This window comes from Rhinatrema bivittatum, chromosome 1 (genome assembly GCF_901001135.1).
Source record: "Rhinatrema bivittatum chromosome 1, aRhiBiv1.1, whole genome shotgun sequence".
In the NCBI taxonomy this organism is placed as follows: Eukaryota; Metazoa; Chordata; class Amphibia; order Gymnophiona; family Rhinatrematidae; genus Rhinatrema; species Rhinatrema bivittatum.
In genome coordinates, this window is record NC_042615.1 from 705989663 (window position 1) to 706011959 (window position 22297).

Genomic DNA, 22297 nt, shown 5'->3' on the forward strand with positions numbered 1-22297 from the left:
TCAAAGCCATTCTCCCCCGCCCTCCGCCCTCACACACACACATTCCTACATACCCACACACTCCAACACATACATTTACAACCCAACACATACACCCCTTTACATAACTCTACCCATTCCTCCACACGTTACAGTTCCCTAAACCCTCTACCAACACAATCCACACCTCTCAAACACGCATCCACCACAAAACCCGCAACACCCACAACACCTCTTCTACAAATCTATGTTGGAAAGGATTCCCAAAGCCATGGTTCAACTACCAATGGCAAACAAAAAATTAATGGCTCACAAATGAAAAAGTGTCCCATAAATATCTGGCATCATCTGCTCAGAAAGAGAGCACTGCCATGAGCAGTGCAGACTTCCTATTAGTAGATGACATCAGAGGCAGCAGCATAGGGGAAAAAAAAAAAAAAAAAGATCGGGAGCAGGGCAGGGCCCTGGGAATTCTTTCACAGGGACTCAGAGTAGCAGCAGCAGCACCACAAGTAACCTCTTCTCTGCAGCTCGAAGAAGAGAAGCAGGAGCAGCAGCAGCAGCACAGAGCCTTGGGATTCCCTTCCCCACAGCCCAAAGGAGCAGCTGCTCAAAGCACAAAAAAATCTATTCCTCACAGCCCTAAGGAGGCACTTGGTCAGGACAATTGTTTAGGGTTGCCAACTTTGAAAAAATAAAACCGTCAGTCAGCCATTCCTATACCTATCTTCTCCCTTCTACCATCTCGCCCTTCTCATGGACCTTTTCTTCTCTGCCACCTGTGCTCCTGCTTGAGGAGAAAGGTTCAGGGAGTGGGGGGATTGGAGGGAAGAGTGCATTTGTGACAAAGAATAGGTCCATGGCACGAGAACAGCAGTGGCAGAATGTGGAGAGGATGGGGGGAGGGGGGGGGGAGTTCTGAGGGATAGGAGGATGGTTTGTGGAGAGGGAAGGGGAAGAGGCAACTTTGATGCTGCAGTGATAGGCAGTCTGCAGAATACAGGCAGTTAAATGGCTGGTTTAGAAAAGGTCCAACCAGCTGCTGGCCTCTCTTAATCAAAACATGGCCAGGCCAATCAAAATATTGGTCATTTGGTATTCCTACTTCTACACAGCCCAAAGGAGGACGAGCAGCAGCAGCGCAAAACAAAGGAAAATAGCAGTGCAGGGCACACACAAAAATGTAATCCATTTTCCATGCCCAAAAGGGAAGTAGTGGCAGGGCAATCATTCCACTGTACATCCCTTCCCCATTTGATAGACAGAACGAAGCTATGGAGGCAACGAGAAGGGCACTGCAGACAGCGAAAAGAGGGCTAAGGAGGAAAACACTGCTACCAGGGGAACAAAGGCAGCAAAAGTACCAGCTGACAAGTGTAATTTTGTCTATACTAATGAAGTTAAACCTGAAATTGCATACTATATATGTGTGCATAAAAACACAAGTATACAGATAAGTCAACATTCAGAGTTATAGCAACTGGCTAATTTATCCAGGGAAAGCTACACTTGTAAATTGTTCCAGATATTTAGCAGGACTTATGCGCATAAATCTCCTGCTGTATGTACTTGGGTAAAGTTAGGTCTGTGAGTTTTCTGACCAGGACCTCTGTACATAACTTTACCTGGGCAGCACTGAACATGCACGCTCACCAGGTAACATTAAGTGCCGGAACGCTTTCACTCATGCCCCTTTTTTGTGTAGGTAAATTTTGTGCACACAAAAACGTGTGCATTTTGCACAGGAAAATATTTAAAACTCAATTTCTGGGCACAGAACTCAAAAAGGTTAGGTGTACAAAGGCTTTGAATGGACCTCAACCAATGTCAGGAAATATTTCTTCACAGAATAGGGTGGTGGATGCCTGGAATGCCCTTCCAGAGGAGGTGGTGAAGACAAAAAAAAAGTAAAAATTCAAAGGGGCATGGGATAAACACTGTGTATCCCTTAAGGCTAGTGGATGTGAATGAAGAAAAGAGTGCATGGGGGTAACTTGCTGGTGTGGTGGTTACTACCCTTAACCAATAAACCTTTATGCTATTGATGCAACTCCATCATTGCTCTAGGCTTCAATGGCAAGAGGTAACGGGGAATTGGACTCAAACAGCAACCAACAAGGGCTCTGATTCTGACAGTCTGGGAAACTGATAATTATATCATAAGCTTGCTGGATAGACTGGATAGACCATTTGGTCCTTTATTACCGTCATTTCTATGTTTCTATAAACATACATAGTGGTAACAGATTTGCCATAGTCTACACACTGATATACTTGATTTTCACCACAACACAAAATCAGAGCACAGACATATTCTGTAAACTTTCATAATCTTGCTATCAAAAATGTTTGCTACACATTACATTTAATTTAAAATCTTACATTCACTTTGGTGCACTGTATCAAAGAATGATCTCTATAATACTTAACACGAATAAAGAAATAAGTTTACAGCAAAAAAAAAAATGTAAACAACAAAACAAGCTTACACTCACCTCGGCATTGTAAAACTTAGTCTTCACATCCAGGGGTTTCAGTACCTGGTTGAACAAAGAATACAGATTGAAGACGGGTTTCTCATGCTCTTCCTCCATTCTCAACAATGAATGGCATTAAAACTCTAATCCTGCCGGTTAGGAACACTTGATTAACTTCTGACCCATACAAAAGGCTGCAGTAGAGAAGCAATGCAACTATCATCTAAGCTCAGCCCAGTTAAAAATGCAGAAACATTCCCATAGTCTTTAGAAAATATGTCACCGTTCTGTTAATTGCTTCAGGGCTCTCACATGGTGATGGCAAATACCGTTTATAAAAGACTGGAAACCCATGATGCTTTCCACGCAATGGGCATCACAAAATATATGCAGGAAATATGCAGAATCACATGCACTTACTTGAAATTCTTTTTAAAAATATGTGTATCATTAAAATGTTTTTCAAATTCAGGTCTGACAGATTTGAACTTGCATCCCAAAAGAATAGCTGGGATGCAAGTTAAAATCTCTAGTAGTGACAGACTGAACTTGGACAGGCCACCTCATCTCAGCAATGCTTGTTCAATAACAGTAGTAATATTTTTCTCCTTTGGAAGCCTTCATGAAATCTGAATGCCAGAAAGTGCTGTCACATCCAACCCAGAGGTGTCTATATGTAAGGCCCTGAAAAACTATCCTGCAATTTTTTCTGAAGAGTTCAATACACATTCAAAGCTGCATTCTGTTACACTGCATACCCACAGTAACTCTACAGCTCATAGTTGCTGATGGAAAAATGCACCACAATTTTTTTTTTTTTTTGCTTTGATTCCCAAACCATCACAAGTAAACTTAAAATTTTCTAATCATTAAAAGGTACTACAAAATAGACTGGAAATAGCAATCAGCTATAACAAACCCTATCCATTATACGTACATAATGGAAAATTGATTCTTACCTGGAATACCACAGATCAGTCCAGACTCCTGGGTTTTGCCTCCCTTCCAGCAGATGGAGACAGAGAAAGTTTCATAACACTGGCATATAACCTAGTGTGCCACCTGCAGTCTCTCAGTATTGACCTTTAACCAAGCCAAGATTCATCCTATAACAATCTTAATAAAATAGACAACCACCTCCCACAAAGAGCAGAAGAATAGGTGGAACCTTGCCCTGGAAAATTCTTTTCTTTGCAACTCCAAACCAGGAGAACAACCTGAAATCCTGAGCAGCTCTGCAGCCTATATACAATAGGAGTATGACAGAAATACGAGCGGTCTCTCCTCCTCGCACAGGGTGGGACTCTGGACCGATCCGTGCTATTCCAGGAACGCAAATTAGTAGGTAAGAACCAATTTTCCTTTCCTGTTCATACCTGGATCAGTCTAGACTCCTGGGATGTACCCAAGCTTCCCTAATTAGGGTGAAACTGTGAGAGTCCCGCTCGAAGAACACTCTCACCAAAACTCCTGGCCTCTGGGGACTGGACATCCAAACAATAATGTCTGGCAAAACTGTGCAATTACTTCCAAGTAGCCACCCGACAAATTTCTTGCAGTGACACCTGTGACCAAACAGAGTGAGCCTACAATCCCTCTTGGATAGGTCGTCCCTTACAGATATAAGCCAAGCTTATTGCCTCCTTCATCCACCTTGCTATCATGGACTTTGAAGCTTTCTGCCCTTTCTTAGGCCCACTCCATAGCACAAAAAGATAGTCAGACACCCTGAAGCTACTGGTGACCTTGAGGTAATGCAACAAAGCCCGCTTCACATCCAAATCTCGGTCTCTAGCGTGAGGAGTCAGCGCATCCAAATGTGGAAAAGTCAGAATTTCTACTGTCTGATTCAGATGAAACATCGACACAACCTTTGAGAGAAATCAGGGCACTGTCTGCAAGGAGATCCCGACATCCAAGATCTTTAGAAAAGGATCTTTACATGACAACGCTTGTAGCTCCGAAATTCTTCTGGCCAAACAAATAGCTATCAGAAAAATCACCTTCAAAGTGAGATCCTTTACTGTTGCCCTTTTTAAAGGCTCAAAAGGTGCCACACACATCCCTCTTATGACTAAATTAAGATTCTATGAGGAACATATTTTCTGCACTGGAGGATGTAGATGTTTTGCCCCTCGAAGGAAGCAAACTACATCCGGATGAGCAGCCAAAGACATTCCACGTATCTTGCCCCGAAGATAGCTCAAGGCTGCAACCTGAACCTTAAGACAGTTAAAAGTCAAGCCTTTCACCAATCTTTTCTGCAAAAAGGCTAAGATGTGAGCTATCGAGGCCTGGGTAGATCTTACTCCCTGACCCTTACACCAGGACTTGAAGACCTTCTAGATCCTCACATAGGACAAGGAAGTGGAACACGTAAAGAAGGATCCCTTGGAGCCAAGGTAGGACCAGAGCATCGACCCTTTCTGCTCTGTGCTCTCTTCTGTGACTGAAGAAACAGGGTGCCTTGGTGTTCCTCAGAGACGCCATCAAGTCCAGGCGGGGAATACCCCACCGATGACATAGAAGAGTCATCACCTCCTCCAACAGCTCCCACTCCCTGGGGTCCAGCTTCTGGTGACTGAGAAAATCCACTTGCATATTGTTCATTCTGACTATGTGAGATGCCGCTAGCAGCGCTAGATGCCTTTCTGCCCAGAGAAGCAACTCCTGAGCTTCCTGGGCCACTGCCCAACTCCTGATCCCCCTTTGTCGGTTGATATAAGTCACCGTGGTTGTGTTGTCCTACAAGATGCGCACTGAGTGGCCACTTAGAGGCAGAAAGGCAAGTAACAGGAACCACACCGCCCTCATCTCCAAACGATTGATAGACCAGGACACATCTTCCTTGGACCATTGCCCCTGGGCCAACTGATTCTGTCACACTGCCCCCCAGCCGGAAAGACTGGCATGGGTGGTAACTACCACTCAATCTGGGTCCTCCAAGTCCACTCTGCAACTCAGATGATCCTGACTCACCACCATAAAAGACTGGAACTGGCAGGCTCCTTGAGTGACAATGGAAGGGCTCCAGGGGCGATCCAGGAAACTATAGACCAATGAGCCTGACTTCAGTGCCAGGAAAAATAGTAGAAACTATTCTAAAGATCAAAATCATAGAACATATAGAAAGACATGGTTTAATGGAACAGTCAACATGGATTTACCCAAGGGAAGTCTTCCCTAACAAATCTGGGGTTAATAAACATGTGAATAAAGGTGAACTGGTAGATATAGTGTATTTGGATTTTCAGAAGGCATTTGGCAAAGTCCCTCATGACAGGCTTCTAAGAAAACTAAAAAGTCATGGGATAGGAGGCGATGTCCTTTCATGGATTACAAACTGGTTAAAAGACAGGAAATAGGATTAAATGGTCAATTTTCTCAGTGGAAAAGGGTAAACAGTGGAGTGCCTCAGGGATCTATTCTTGGACCGGTGCTTTTCAATATATTTATAAATGTTCTTGAAAGGAATACGACAAGTGAGGTTATCAAATTTGCGGATGATACAAAATTATTCAGAGTAGTTAAATCACAAGCGGATTGTGATACATTATAGAAGGACCTTGCGAGACTTGAAGATTGGGCATCCAAATGGCAGATGAAATTTAATTTGGACAAGTGCAGGGTGTTGCATATAGGGAAAAATAATCCTTGCTCTAATTACGCGATGTTAGGCATCATAGTGGATAATACTTTGAAATCGTCGGCTCAGTGTGCTGCAGCAGTCAAAAAAGCAAACAGAATGTTAGGCATTATTAGGAAGGGAATGGTTAATAAAACGGAAAATGTTATAATGCCTCTGTATCGCTCCATGGTGAGACAGCATCTTGAATACTGTGTACAATTCTGGTCGCCGCATCTCAAAAAAGATATAGTGGCGATGGAGAAGGTACAGAGAAGGGCAACCAAAATGATAAAAGGGATGGAACAGCTCCCCTATGAGGAAAGGCTGAAGAGATTAGGGTTGTTTAGCTTGGAGAAGAGACAGCTGAGGGAGGATATTATAGAAGTCTTTAAAATCATGAGATGTCTTGAACGAGTAGATGTGAATCAGTTATTTACATTTTTGGATAATAGAAGGACTAGGGGGCACTCTATGAAGTTAGCAAGTAGCACTTTTAAGACTAATCGGAGAAAATTATTTTTCACTCGACGCATAATTAAGCTCTGGAATTTGTTGCCAGAGGATATAGTTAGTGTAGCTGGGTTTAAAAAAGGTTTGGATAAGTTATTGGAAGAGAAACAGATATACAAACTGTTATTAATCAAGTTGACTTAGGGAATGGCCTCTGCTATTACTGGCATTAGTAGCAAGGGATCTTTTTGGTGTTTGGGTACTTGCCAGGTTCAGCCTCTGTTGGAAACAGGATGCTGGGCTTGATGGACCCTTGGTCTGACACAGCATGGCAATTTCTTATGTTCTTATGTTAATGTTCCAACAAAGGATCCCAATGGGAACGGCGAGTCCTCTGTAGAGGCGTCATGTGAGCAAAGGCCCAATGATCTGACTAACATCAAGGCCATAGACCCTAACACGTGCAGATAATCCCAGACCCTGGGCAATGCTGTATCCAACAGTTTGAGTATCTGTTTCTGCAGCTTGAGAATGTGACCCTCATTAAGAAAAACTTTTCCATACCTGGTGTCGAAGCGTGCTCCCAAGAACTCAGGAACCTGCGACGGGGTGAGATGACTTTTCACCAGATTCACCACCCAGTCTAGAGACCTCAACTGCTATAAGACCTGTGCCACCGCTTGAGTACAAAGGGCTTCAGACTTCGCCCGAATCAGCCACAATGCTCTTCTCCCTAAGCGTCGCTGCCACAATCACAATCACCTTGGTAAATATACGTGGCGCCGTTGCCAGACTGAATGGCAAGGCACAAAACTGAAAATGTCTCCCGAGGCATTTGGTTGATGATCTGGGCGGATTGGTAAATGCGGGTATGCCGCGGTCAAGTCTAGAGAAGCCAGGAATTCTCCCTTGCGCATTGCTGCAATCACCCAATGCAGAGTTTCCATTCGAAAACAGGGAACCCTGAGAGCCACATTCACCTTTTATAAATTTAAAATTGGATGGAAGGACCCTTCCTTCTTTGGCACCATGAAATATATGGAATACCTTCCCGTCCTTTGTTCCCCATAGGATCGGGAACTATGACCTCCGGCTCTTGCAACCGATCCGCGGTGTCTTGGGCCACCTTTCTCTTGCTGAACAGAGTGCAAGGGGAAAATATAAACAAGTCCTGCAGCGGATGAGAAAGTTCTAATGCGTAACAGTCTCTTATCACGCTGAGGACCAACTGGTCTGTTGTAATTTTGGTCTACTCCTCGTAAAACAGAGTCAGACGCCTTCCAATGGAAGGGAGAGAGGAGTGAACTGGCCTCGCTTCTTTGAGAGGACTTTGTTTCCCCAGAGCCCTGGCCAAGACTCTTTCTGCCTGGTTTTCTGCACCCTCGAAAGGACTGGTTCCAGGGTTGCTGCCTCCCAGCTCTCACTGAGGGCCTACTCAGATGAAACCTTCTACTCATCCGAAACCAGGAACGCCCCTCAAAGGAGCCTTTGCTTCCTTATAGGCTTATCTGGCCACCTATGCCCTTTGATGAAATGCTTCATGAGCTCCTCTAAGTCTTCTCCAAAGAGAAGCTTTCCCTTGAAAGGTAATGCCCCTAAATGAGACAGACCAAAATATCCGCCGACCAGTTCCTCAACCAAAGGAGCCATCTGGCTGAGATTGCAGATATTATAATTCTCGAAGAAATTTTTATGAGGTCATACAGGGCATCTGCAACATAAGCTGCAGCCGCCTCCAGATAGTCCACCTGTTTAGCGTCAGATGCAGATAGTGTTCTTGAAAGCCTGCAATTGATGAACCTAGCACAAACTGGCTTTCTGCATAAAGCTACTGAACACAGCAGCAGCACTAATGCCAAGCGCAGAGACCTCAAATATCTTCTTATTTATTTATTTATTCAAAAATTTCTATGTGGAAATCAATCTTGAGATGAATTTCCAACTTCCTGTCCTGCATATCCTTTAGCACCGCTGAACCAGCCACAGGGATGGTGGTCTTAGTGACCGCAGACACCGACACATCCATCTTAGGGAGAGCCAACAGCTTGAATGTGTCCTCAGGCAATGGATACAACTTCATCATCGCCCAGCCTACCTGCAGACCCATCTCAGGAGGGTCCCACTCTCTGACCACCAGCTTTTTTCATCAACTTGTAAAAAGGGAAGGTTTTCACCGGACCCCTCAGGCCATCCATGACCGGGTCCACTCACTCTTGATCAGACTCCTCCTGAGGAACCTTGATCCCCAGCTCCTTGAAGAACATGAGGGATTAAGGGCCACAACTCTTCCTTACGGAAAAGATCCACCACCTTCAGGTCATCCCCTTCAGCCACTATCACCTGGTTCCATCCTTTGTTCAGGTACGGGACATCCGGGCTAGTGTTAGGCAGAGCAGGATCAGGAGAGGCAGAAGCCTGTTGAGCTCCGTCCCCTGAATCATCAGAGTTGACATCCAAACTGCCCGGAGCCATCCTCATCCCGAGGACCCTGGGTGCCCGCCATGGAACCGGACCCTTAGAACATCCAGGCCTTTTGCCAGGACACAGACCACAGAGCCTGATCTGATTGCCTCCCAGCTGATTTTCGCGCCAAATATGCCTCATGCATGAAAAGGACGAACTCTGATGAAAACATTGTCGGATCCTGCAATGCATCTCCAGAAGGATCCTCCTCGTCATCAGAATCAGGGTCCCTCTGGTTATCAGAACCCTGCCCTAGCAGAGACAATTGGGGAAGGGGGGCGGAGGGAGATCCTCACACCACCAAAATAGCAATGAAGGGCCTGCAGCCCCTGACAACATGGCTGCCTTTCCCGTGCCTGGCAGGAGAGGGGCGGCCAACTTCAAAAGCGCTCCCAGGATTGTCTTTTGTTTAGGCTGCTGCTCCAGCGTGGCTTCTGCCAGTCCCGACTCGCCCTCTCCACCAGAGAGGCAGCAGGAGCACAGACCGGAGCAAGAAAGCCTGCTGCATGCCATCTCCACAAATGCCAAGCCGCCACAAACACAAGGCCCAACTGCATGGCAAAAACGAGCACCGCCGCACCGCGCAGTCGACCAGCTCTGCCGCCCGAGAACTCCATTCCCAGCAGCTAGTGAGCACCACAAGGGCCCCATACAGCCTTCTCAGCTGCTACAAATCCTAATGCTCTCCTAAAATGTCCTTTCCCCCCCCCCCCCCCCCCCCAGACTGCAGGGATTGCACGTCTATCATCTGCTGGAGACAGAAATACTGAGGGACTGCAGGTGGCACACTAGATTATATGCTAGTGTCAGTGAAACGTTTTCTGTCTACATCTGCTGGAAGGGAGGCAAAACCCAGGATTCTGGACTGATCCGGATATGAACAGGAAACTAAATTATTTTTGTATTTAAAGAGCAGGTCTAACACACAATTTTTAAGTACCTCACTGGAAATGAACCCTGCAATCACTTACAATAGAAGGATGTCATTTTGAAACCATAATCTGTTTTAAAAATGAATCCTTTTGATATGTTTTTCATAAGGTAATTATATTTGATTCATACAATATTACGATAGTGGGAGTTGGGGCATCCGATGTATTTACAGCAATGCATTTTCATGCCGTATATGGAATGCTTGCGATATCACTACGGGTAGGCAAGGATATCCAGTACTGCCATACCACATTAAATATATAAAATATAAGGACTGACTTTTAAAAACAGATGCAGTTTCCAAAATTCACAGCCTCACAAGTTAAGCGATTACAGTATACATTTAATTTAAGATTTATAATCTGCCTCTCTTTGGGCTAGCCAATCCAAGGCAGCTCACACAAAATTACAAAATAAAATATTAAAACAATAATAATCGTACAGTAACATTCTTTAAAAAAGTAAACCTGATCAGTTCCTTCTTTTAAAGTGATAGCTGCAGCTCCATCCATAAATCTATTCTGCACAGACACTGAGTTGGAAAAATATGTATATGTATGTTTGTATATTTTATATATATCAATAAAATAATCAAGCCTGAAGAGAACACTCCGAATAGCTGTAGCTGCTTCGTTTCATGAGCCATGGAACTAAATATGGACACAAACAAGCCTCTTAGAGCCTCCTGCTTTTCCATTAAAAAGTTACTTTGAAAGACCTGCTTTTAAGAGCTTGCACCCCTCATGTGTGGGATTTTGGCTCACCTTCTCCTTTCCATATCTGAAACTCACTCACTCATTCAGTTCCTTGATTTGAATTATAGCAGTTACAAATTCACTAATTTCTGTCCAGAGCCAGAATCATGGGTGAGGTTTGCAATCTCAAACTGGACTCTCTCTGTGTAGTCCTTACCAGCAGCTACTAAAATCTGAAGACCAGACGAAGGTGTTGGGCAAGGGTATTCTGTGCAAACTATCTTGCAGAAAATTGGCAAAATACACATTAAGTCAAAACTATAAAAGCAAACACATTTGTATGGTTTCTGCTAAATGACGCCGGCAGCTCGTGACTAAGATAAACCTGAAATTTTAATATGTAAAAAACCCTTTTAATGATGAATCCATCTATAGTGTTTTTCAGCGGCCGACTGTCAATGACAGGACTCGATAGACACAGTAGAATCCTTTCACGCGCGTGAGTAATTGAATGTTGAGAAACTGTATGTCTCAATTGCTTGGTAATATTCATTTTAAATATTTTATTACACATTTTCTCTTCAGCATTTACGAGGTACCGTGTTCAATGCACCATTGACCAATTCATTTGAAAGCAAGTAGGTGTCTATACGAGATCTTTTCTGCCTTAAATTAGATGTATTCATCATTAAAAGGGTTTTTTACATAATAAAATTTCAGGTTTATCTTAGTCACGAGCTGCCGGCGTCATGCACATCATGTCTCCCTGAAAAAGGATTCTTTCCCGAAACATTGCGATGTCGGAGGGATAGCATACTGACAGTACAAGATACGTCATAAATGTGCCTGGCATCAATTCACGGTGATACTACGTATTGGTGATATGAACTTTTATTACCAGTCTTATCGTTCAAGTGAACTTTAACCTGCATATAAGATAGCGTCTCACGAGGCATCACAGGCTCCGGGTTACCAATGATTAAAAACTATATTGTCTCTTAAAGCAGCGCTTAAGAGCATACTAAAGCTGAGCACCCTTGCAGCTGTGCATACAAAGCAAGTAGCCTTCCGAGGCACCATATGAGGTATTCCCAGAGCCCAACTTACATAATTACCCTTATCTTTATGACCTAGACTTTTTACAGATATTGATATTTATTAGTGTCCTAGGATAAAGGCAGCATTTCTCTTCAGGCATTACCCTTCAAAACTCTAACCCAGGATTAAGCAACTTCAGTCCTCAAGTGCCATAAATAGGTCCGGTTTTCAGGGTAACCCAATGAATATGAATGAGAAATCTGCATATAATGGAAGCAGTGCATGGAAATATACCTCATGCATATTGATAACGGATATCTTGAAAATCAGACTCGTTTGTGGCACTCAAGAACTAGAGTTACCTACCTCTACCCTAACCCTTGTGACAGGTCATTCACCAAAAAAACACATCGGTTATATGGACCAGCCTAAACTGCACATTCTTTCTTCTTTGTGGCGTGTTTTATTTTATATTTGTATGGAGGTTTTTTGCTATTGTCAGTTGATATTTACTTCATATGTTTGTGTATTATGATATGTCTGTTGGTGTTTCTTCTTTGTGTCGCTGTTTGTTCTCCCACTCGTATGATGTTACTTGTACATAAGTTATTTACTGACAGTTTCAAAAAGTACTATATGGTTATGTTAATTCTTTTGACTACCTTTCTAGTGTGCTCATATAAGCTTTGTACTATCAGTTAGTCACTACTCAGATTCCCTTTTCGAATGTTGTTCCCCTTCATCTGTTACATTGATTAGCTCACCATCTTTAAGAAACAGAGAACGGTCCCCCAAAGGAAACCTCCCCCGCACAAAGAGAAAAATCACTCCTCCTGCATTTATTCACAGTTTTGCATATTTTAGGGAGCGGAATTTGCAAAATCCTTAAATGTAGTGCTCATTGTGTTACCTGGAATTTGAAGAATTTTCTAAAGTACATCTTCTCGCCAGTCTGCGTGGTGTAACTGACTGCACATACCAAGCTGCAACAGAAAGACAGACATGTGATTGATTATAAACTACTGTCCTATCTGCTGGATCTTCGCTATTCTCAGGGCTTAATTTGCTACTATTGAAACTGGAAAACTACAATAAAATCAATGGGCCAAATTAAGGCTATAAAATTACTCAGCTGGACTGCTGTAGACTGCAAAACAAAATTCACACCTGAAACCAATTTTATCTTTGAACTAAAGCCCATCTCTATCAGGGCTCACTAAAATCAGCAGATGCCTAAAGAGATGATAGGGTTGTCTCGAACAATCAAAATATTCACATTAGGTTTCTAAGCTGTCTACACTTATCTATAGAGACTGCTGTTTCTTTCAGTAGGCTTGCTTTAAATTACAAAAAACACTTGATTGCTTGAAAAGCAAAAATAAATCATTAGAATTGACCTGTTACCATTTCCAAGTATTTTCCTTAACAGTATATATGAAGCAGGACTTAAAAATAGAATCATACTTTGCCTTTAATTACAACTCACATTAATCTGGATGCTCCAGCGATAATCCTAGGAGATTTCGACTTGCATGTAGTCAACCCCACACTCTCAGCCAGCTGTGAGGCTTTTCTCACTGCCCTCTCAGCCATGGGATTCAAGCAGATAGTCAACAAACCTACTCACAAAGCCAGTCACACACGTTGGACCTTATCTTCATAAACTCAGGCATCAAGCATTCATCACACCTCAGTTGCAAGAAGGTCCCTTGGTCAGATCACGCACTAATTTCCACCACCTTCACGCTGAAAGAAACCAACATCGCTCACTCACCTCAACCCTCTTTTCTCTACAGAAGATCCTGCTCCTCTGAAGACCTCAGTAAACAACTGGCCTCACAACTTCCTCTCATAGACCTCACCAATCCTAACTCTACCCTCCTTTGCTGGAGTAACATTAAAGAGGCTGTAGCAAATAAACTATGCCCTCTAGCAACAAAAAAATTCAACACCAACTCTTCCAAAAGACAACCATGGTTCACCAACAAACTTCAAAAGCTAAAACAGAGTTTAAGACAGAAAGAGAGCAAATGGCGAAAAGCCCCTTGCGCCAGCACACTCTCCGCCTATAAACTCGCCCTGCACCACTACAAGACCTCTACCTTAAGATCAAAAAGGGACTTCTACGCGCATAAGATACATGACCTTGTCTTCAATGCTAAAGTCCTCTTTGCCTATGTATCTAATCTAACACAAATCAACTCACCTGACATCCCTAGCAACCAAGCACAATCTAAAGCCAAAGAGTTGGCGCTGTTCTTCCGAAACAAAATCATTAGCCTCCTAACACAGCTGCCCTCTAACACCCCCTCTCACTCGAGTTCATATCAGCTCCCCAACAAAAACATATCTCTTGAATCATTCGAACCCATTACCACTACAGAGATTCAAGCAGTTTTAAAGAAAATGAAACCTTCCTCTCATCCCTTCGACCATATCCCCACTAAACTACTCCTGATAATTCCTGACACCATTTCCAAAACACTGGCTGACATCATAAACTGTTCACTATCTCAGGGAATCTATCCAGATGACCTCAAATTGGCCTCCCTTAAACCACTCCTAAAGAAACCAAATTTGGATCCCAAAGATCCAAATAACTTCCGCCCGATCGCCAACCTTCCCTTCATAGCAGATCATGGAAAAATTAGTTAATACTCAACTATCGGACTACATCGAAGATACAATACGGGTTCCGTAAAGCATTAAGTACAGAATCCCTCCTCATATCCCTGACAGACTACCTCATCATGGGCCTCGATAAAGGACAATCTTATTGATTCTACTGGACCTCTTGGCAGCTTTCGACACCATTAAACACTCCATCCTCCTAAACCAGCTGTCGACCATCGGAATAACAGGTACCACACTCGCATAGTTCAAAACTTTCCTCAGCAACAGAGGTTACAAGGTTAGAGGTTACAAAGAATCACCCTGCTACGACTCATCCGTAGGAGTTCCACAGGGTTCCTCCTTATTCCCCATGCTCTTCAACATTTACCTTCTTCCACTATACCAGCTGCTAACCAAACTGAATCTAAAACACTTTCTCTAAGCTGACGACGTCCAGATCTTGATCCCCCTTAAAAAATCCTTCACGAAAACACTCGAACATTGGGAAAACTGCCTCCAAGAAATCAATTGCCTCCTCGCCAGCCTAAACCTGATATTAAATGCATCCAAGACCGAACTCCTGCTCATCTCACCAGAAAATAGTAACACCACCTCAACTCCACCAGCCAACCTACACACCACCCAAGTGAGAGACTTAGGAGTTATAATTGACAACCGGCTGAATCTGAAATAATTTATCAACCGAACAACCAAGGACTGTTTCCATAAACTCCAGGTGCTGAAATGGATAAAACCTTTCTTCCACTCTCAAGATTTCAGAACGATTCTACAAGCAATTATTTTCTCAAAGATAGATTACTGTAATTCTATCTTACTAGGTCTCCTATCTTCTTACACCAAACCGCTTCAGATGGTTTGGTGTAAGACGCGACAGCAAGAATACTGACAAACACTAGGAGAAGAGACCATATATCCCCAATCCTAAAAAAACTACACTGGCTGCCAATTCACTTCAGAATCATCTACAAGTCCATCACCATTATATATAAAGCCATCCATCACCGTGCTCCACTAGACCTACAATTCTCGCTCAGACAACATACCTCCTCAAGATCCACTAGAGAAGCATATAGAGGATCACTCCAGGTACCTCATACCAAAACCACTCAGCATCTAACTTTGAGAGACCGGGCTTTCTCAACAGCTGGACCATCAATTTGGAATTCCATTCCGCCTGATCTCCGACAGCAGCCTTGCCTTCCAACCTTCAGAAAAAGACTTAAGACTTGGCTGTTTAAACAAGCATTTCCAGACTCCAACTAAATCTCACCCCATCAACATCTATAGTGCAGCTATTGCAATTCACTGTAAATAATCCTTCTCTCTTATGTTAAATTTCTACAGTCTCTCTCTCTCCTCCCAGTTTTGATCATCCTTGTTCATTCTTTCTTCTCACAGGTTCCAGTTTTAAGTTTTTTGTTTTCACCCCCTGTTTATTTGTAAACTAGCATGATGTAATTGTATCATGAAAGCCGGTATATAAAAACCCTAAAAAAATTAGCAGGTAATGTCTTATTCTGAACTCTGGCATCCAAAATGTTATAAGTGGAGGTACTTTGAATATGTTGCCAGACTGTGAGGCTGTGTTGCGTCTTGAAAAGCTGTACACCTATTGGACTTTTTGTATAGGAAACTGAAAATTAAATAAAGAGACTTACAGTGTGCAGGGAGAAACATCATTTGAATCATTTGACTGATAACACTAAACTCTTGTATTCATAAAGGCACACGCTGAAATGCAACACTGATATATATACCTCTTTGGACAAAACACACCATATCATAAGTTGACAAAAAAGTCCTTCATAATATGGTTCAGTGGGTTGCACTGTATCAGATTTGTAAAAAAATAAATATATATACTGCTTAAATTCTTCAGTGAATGCATGCAACAGCCTTCCAGTGAAGATGGTGGAGGCAAAAACAGTAACAGAATTCAAAAAAGCAAGGGATAAGCATAGATCTTTGGTTGAGAGGAAAGTATAATTTGAGATCTAATACTACTACTACATATCACTTCTATAGTGCTTCTTGACATACACAGCACTATATGGTAATACAACAAGAATGAAATGGACCACCTGGATCAGTGTTCCTCAAATGCGGCTAAAGCAGCTGCAGTCCTAATGCAACCAAAGGCACTGGCCCCCCAGTGAAAACGGAGCTGCACAGCAGCATCTTGCATGGGCCAGAAAGAGTATTGCCAGCATGGCCTGGAGGGGGCAGAGAGTTCTGCTGCTCAGGGTCTGCTTGAGCAGACTGGAAGAAGACAGTGCACACAGTGACAATGCTGCTCCCATGCTGCTGGCTGCCAGAAGAGCCAAGAGCAAGGAAAGGTTTAAGAGGAGAAGGAAGGGGCAGGACAACAAAAGGAGGACATATGAGACAGAAAAAGAAAAAGAGGTGGCAGGGTAAGCTGAGAGAGAGAAGGGGCTGGGGAGGCAGTATTTTAAGCAAATATGGACACCAGTAGGAGTTGGTGGCCGCACTCTGAGTCTACCAACAAATATGTTACGAGAAAGCCCTGACTAGATGGGCCTTGCACCCAATCTGCCATCATACTGCGTTTCTAAGTAAATTCATTTCATCTGACTCACAAGTACTTACATGTGTGTCCCTATCTCCTTCACTTCGTGGTGGATCACGTCATCAATACAACTATCGGGTTTAAGCTCAGCCACTGCGGCACTTGAAGCAGATAGGTTTAAACGCTGGGAACTGGTCTGGAGATCAGCCTTAAAGCAGCAAAAATATTAACAGAGAAAATGTTATAGAGATAACGGTACACAGAGAACACCCTGAAAATTCAGTGCCAGCATTATTGAATGCCCACTCTGAATTAACACTAGATACTACTTTTAAAGATTGTTACATATATTGGAGCAAACACTGGTGGTGATTACTCAAATTCCACACTTGTCTAATGCTATAAATTCAACATTATACATTCTTCTTTCCAATTTAGAGAGGAAAACAAATAGGAAAAAAGCATAAATAATATCCAAATATTGTAACTCGAATTAAGGCTTATAATAGGGATGATAAATCACAGCTTTGAAAAGCTTTAAATCCACAGCAAGGCACATTTTACCACATGAAATGGAAGAAAATATTAAAGATGTAATCTCAGTACCAATTTTGAAGATTACGTAAACACTATGCAGTACACTTTCTTTAGAATCTCTTTTTGAAATAAAACAGTAAAATAAAGATTTTGTGCATATTTCAGCAGTCTCTCCTTTGTCTCTATTATTTTCCCTATAGGTGAACAGGTCCCCACCAAGGGCAACTTTCAATCTAAACTCCAGCTCAGACAACAATTGCGATAAAATGGTTAAAAAAGTGAGTGCAAATTGTTAGTAAAATAAGTATGCGCAGAAGCCTAAGTGTGATGTTGATTCTAAATTCACATCCTATATCATTAACTTTCAGTGAAACATTGTTGGCCTTATAATCCAAAACTCAATGGAAATAGTAACAGCTAAATTATTTCCCTGGGAATAGATTATTCATTGAAATAAATTATAAATTAATACATTATGGGAGACGAGGGGAATTTTGTGATTTGAAGTAAGAGGAGATCCAGTACAGATCCATAATAGGATGAGGGAGGGGAGGGAGTTTTCAAATCAAGTGGTGACTGTGGGCCTGATTGTCTGATCCATGAAAGAAAAACTCCACTGGTGAGAGACATGATAGTAGATAATAGTCTCTTCATTTTGTGTGTTACATAAAATGGGTAAAGGAGGGAGAAGAAATGAGTTTAGTCCTATCCTGCCCTCAGAGGAATGGCTGTTTCCATCAGCCAAGGCTGGGGAAGCAAGGAGGGGTGGGGGGTGGAGATTGGGCCATATCATTTTAATAGTAGGGGGGAAACGTTTGGTATGTAAAATGGGGTATTACAAATTAATCCTAGTTAGGCCAAGATGGTGTCTGTGAGACAGACATGTGTGCAAGAGCTCTGTAGTTTTTACTTTTATGCTGAATTTACTTTCAATTTTTTCTGTGAATGAGATGGTAAAGTGCAAAGGGGCAGTGAGATGGGAAGGCTACTGGCACCTCAGGACCACAACTCTGCCAGACAACATTAATGGAACTTGCACATACTCTGCCTACTCCAATATTGGTGAACAACTCGACTGGAGGTGGGGCAGTCAGCCCATCAGCAGCAGAGGCCTCACTAAGTCCCCCTTGGTTTGTTTTAGCTGAAGCAGCGACTCAGGAGAACTGTGAGGAGTTGGGTGCGCTTTGGCATTATCAGTCAGATCCTCCCTGACTGATTTGGATGGAGGGGAAGCGCATGGAACCAAGTGGAGTGTCAGCCAATCAAGGGGAATGGAAAATGGAGCTGGAGTGGCTGGGAACACTACAGAGGATGGAGGTTTGCTGTGCAGTCTTCAGGGAAGGTCTCCTCCAGCTCTTTGGAGAGTCTTGCTGTGAATGCTGCATTTAAGGTTAGAGTGCCAATGGATAAGACTTCTATAGTTACTTTAGACAGTATATGGATGGTGATGGCAGCCTTGGAAAAGTGTTTCTTCAGTAGCCATTCTTACACTAGATCAGGGGTCGGGAACCCATGGCTCGCGAGCCAGATATGGCTCTTTTGAGGGCTGCATCTGGCTCGCAGACACGTGTCGCCATACTTCGCGGTTCCCCGCTGACCCAGCTGCTCCCCGGTCCTCCCCCGCCCGGGCTTAAAATGCTGTCAGCCCGGGCGGAACGCGGCAGGACAGCTGGAGTCAGCGGCACCGGCGTGCTCTCTTCTCCTCCCCCCCCCCGCGGCCCGGAAGAGGAAGTGGAGAGCATCGGGTGCCTGCGCGGGAAGAAGAGACCACACTAGCGTGGTCTCTTCTTCCGCGCAGGCACCCGATGCTCACCACTTCCTCTTCCGGGCCGCGGGGGGGGGGGGGGGGAGGAGAAGAGAGCACGCCGACTGGAGTCATCCGGGTGCCTGCGCGGGAGTCATCGGGTGTCAGCCGGGTGCCAGCGCTGGAGTCATCGCGCAGGCACCCGATGCTCTCCACTTCCTCTTCCGGGCCGCGGGAAGAAGAGAGCACCGGCGTGCTCTCTTCTTCCCGCGGCCCGGAAGAGGAAGTGGAGAGCAACGGGTGCCTGCGCGGGAAGAAGACTGCAGCGCGGCTCGGAGGAAAATGAAAATCTTCAACCGCGGCCGATGGGACTCCGCCTTCGCCTCCGCGAGGGCTGAAAATGAAGGAGGTTAGCGTTGGGAGGTGGCTGCTGCTGCCGCGAGTTCCCGGGGGGGGAGAGAGAGAGTGAATGAGCAAGCAAGCATGTGTGTTTGAGATCCTGTGTGTGTGAGTGAGAGATTGCATGTATGTGAATGATTGAGAGCCTGTATATGTGAAAGAGAGTATGTCTGTGATTGAGATCCTGCCTGTGAGAGAGAGAGCATGAATGTAAGTTTACCATTGGGAACCTGTATGTGTAAGTTTGTAATTGAAAACCTGTTTGTTTGAAAGAGTATGTGTGTATGATTGAGATCCTTTGTGTGTGAGAGAGATCATGTGTATGTATGATTAAGAGCCTGTGTGTATAAGTAAGAGAGAGATCATGTGTGTCTGTGTCTGATTGACAGCTGGTTTAGGTGATGGAGCATGTGAGTATGTGATTGAGAGCCTGTGTTTAAATGAGAGAGAGAGACCATGTGTGTCTGTGTGATTGAGAGCTGATTTAGGTGAGGGAGCATGTGAGTATGTGATTGAGAGCCTGTGTTTAAATGAGAGAGAGAGACCATGTGTGTCTGTGTGTTATTGAGAGCTGATTTAGGTGAGGGAGCATGTGAGTATGTGATTGAGAGCCTGTGTTTAAATGAGAGAGAGAGACCATGTGTGTCTGTGTGTGATTGAGAGCTGATTTAGGTGAGGGAGCATGTGAGTATGTGATTGAGAGCCTGTGTGTAAATGAGAGAAAGAGAGGACATGTTTGTAAGCATGTGAATGAGAGTCTGTGTGTGAGAGAAAAAGACAGCATGTATTTATGTGATTGAAAGCCTGTGTGTGTGTAAGCGTGAAAAGATAGACAGCATGTGTGTAAATGTGTAATTAAGAGCCTATATAAGTGAGAGAGAAAAAACATGTGTATATGTGAGTGACTGAGAGCATGTGTGTATAGGTGTGTCATTGAGAGCCAGTGTGAGAGAGAGCGCTGGTATGTGACTGAGAGAGGAGAAAGTTCCAAGCAAACCACCCCACCTCCTGCTAATTCAGAACAATCTCAGGACACCTGGATATCAAACGTTCCCAGGTATGCAGAGCAAAAAATTTTTGTATCCTTATTATTTTTCATTACTGGATCTTTGTGTCTGCTATTTTGAAATATTTTGTTGGTATCTGGAAATGTTTTATATGAGTTTTTAATTATTGGATATTCCACTCATCAGCTGTTTCGAAATATGTTCTTTTTGTTAGTACAGTTTTACTGCTGATGATTTTATATTTCTTGATTTGTTTTATAAGGATGTGTGATGTTTCTTTTTTCCTTTGTTACACTGCATACAGAGACTCTGGCTTGTTGCAGTTTCCAATTCAGTTTTTGTCTGCATGCTTCTTGTTATGCGTTTTGGTCTCTTTATTCTATGTTAGGTGAGGGACAGCACGTGATTCAGGTGAGGATTTCTGCTGGCGTGTAGTTTCTGTGTAGGACTCTATAGCAGCCTGACTTGGTCCGTTTTCCTAATAGGAGATGTATTGGTGTCTTAAGGCCTGGTGTAATATTTTCAGAGACTTATTGTACTTTAAAAGTGTGATCTTACATAAAATGCACACATTTACTTGTATTTAGTTTTAAACATATTGTATGGCTCTCATGGAATTACATTTTAAAATATGTGGCGTTTATGGCTCTCTCAGCCAAAAAGGTTCCTGACCCCTGCACTAGATATACATTCCAGATTTCACACTAAAGAAGAGAGTGGCTGACTGTGAGAAGAGGCAGAGTATCCTGAAGGCCTCAGTTTTTTAGGTTTCTGATTCTCAATTGTGTATAATTTGAGAACAAATAGCAATACAACAGAAGTTGGAAAATTTGGAAAATTGTACTAGAGCCTTAAATCTTTGTATTTTGAATTTTCCTGTGATTAGACTGATTTCTCCACTTGAACTTTTCAAACAATGCTTAAAGGAGATTTGACAGGTTCCTGAGGCTGCTCCTCCCCCATGGATGGCTGAATCATTCACATACATGCTATCTCACTCACACACATACAATCTCAAACACACATGCTTGCTCATTCACTCACTCTCTTCCACCTCCCCCAAACTAGCGGCAGCAGCAACCTCCTCCCAACTCTAAAGGCAGCAGCAACCTCCTTCATTTTCAGCCCTCGCAGAGAAAGGAGTCCCATCAGCCTTGAAGGTTGATGTTGTTCCTCGTTTTACTCCAAGCCGCACTGCACATTCTTCAGACCACGCCTCTCTTTTCTTCGGGCCGATGCTGCCCACACTAGCATGGTCTCTTCTTCCCGCGCACGCACCCGCTGCTCACCACTTCCTCTTCCAGGCCATGGGTGGGTGGGTGGGGCGGGAAGAAGAGAGCATGCCCGTGCCGCTGACTCCAGCTGTCCTGCCGCGTTCCGCCTGGGCTATCAGGATTTTAAGCCCGGGCGGAGGACCTATTTCGCTTGGGTAGGGGAAGCAGCTGGGTCAGCAGAGGACCGGGAAGTGTGGCGATACACCTGCATGTTTCTTGGCGACACACCGGTTGAGAACTGCTGATTTAGACGCATAACTGAAAAGCTATCCGTCTAAATGGCAAAACTGGCAAATTTAGAGACTTAAATAACAGCTAAATTCTAGCTGGATAACTAATTAGCTGGTTAAGTCAGGGGCACATTCTGCACTGCTGAATATACCCTGGTTTGCTAGATAAGTTTATCCAGCTAAGTAGCCGAGCCACTTAGCGACTGAATACTGCCCCCAAAATTCTTAATTGTCCTTTAAATGCCTGTCCAGTATGGATCTATCGAAGCCTAAAAAAAATCA

The 22297-nt window shown here is 43.6% G+C and overlaps 1 protein-coding gene across 9 annotated transcripts in view; it reads right to left on the reverse strand.

Moving 5' to 3' along the window:
- TRAPPC13 (trafficking protein particle complex 13) overlaps positions 1-22297 on the reverse strand; it is a 153435-nt gene that overhangs the window by 35321 nt on the left and 95817 nt on the right. For all 9 annotated transcript variants that reach the window (XM_029576164.1, XM_029576182.1, XM_029576157.1 and 6 more), the window contains 3 exons: positions 16905-17032; positions 12574-12646; positions 2475-2519 (listed from right to left, as the gene is read on the reverse strand). In XM_029576164.1, coding sequence (XP_029432024.1) covers positions 2475-2519; positions 12574-12646; positions 16905-17032 — 246 coding nt within the window. The remainder of the gene's footprint in view (positions 1-2474; positions 2520-12573; positions 12647-16904; positions 17033-22297) is intronic.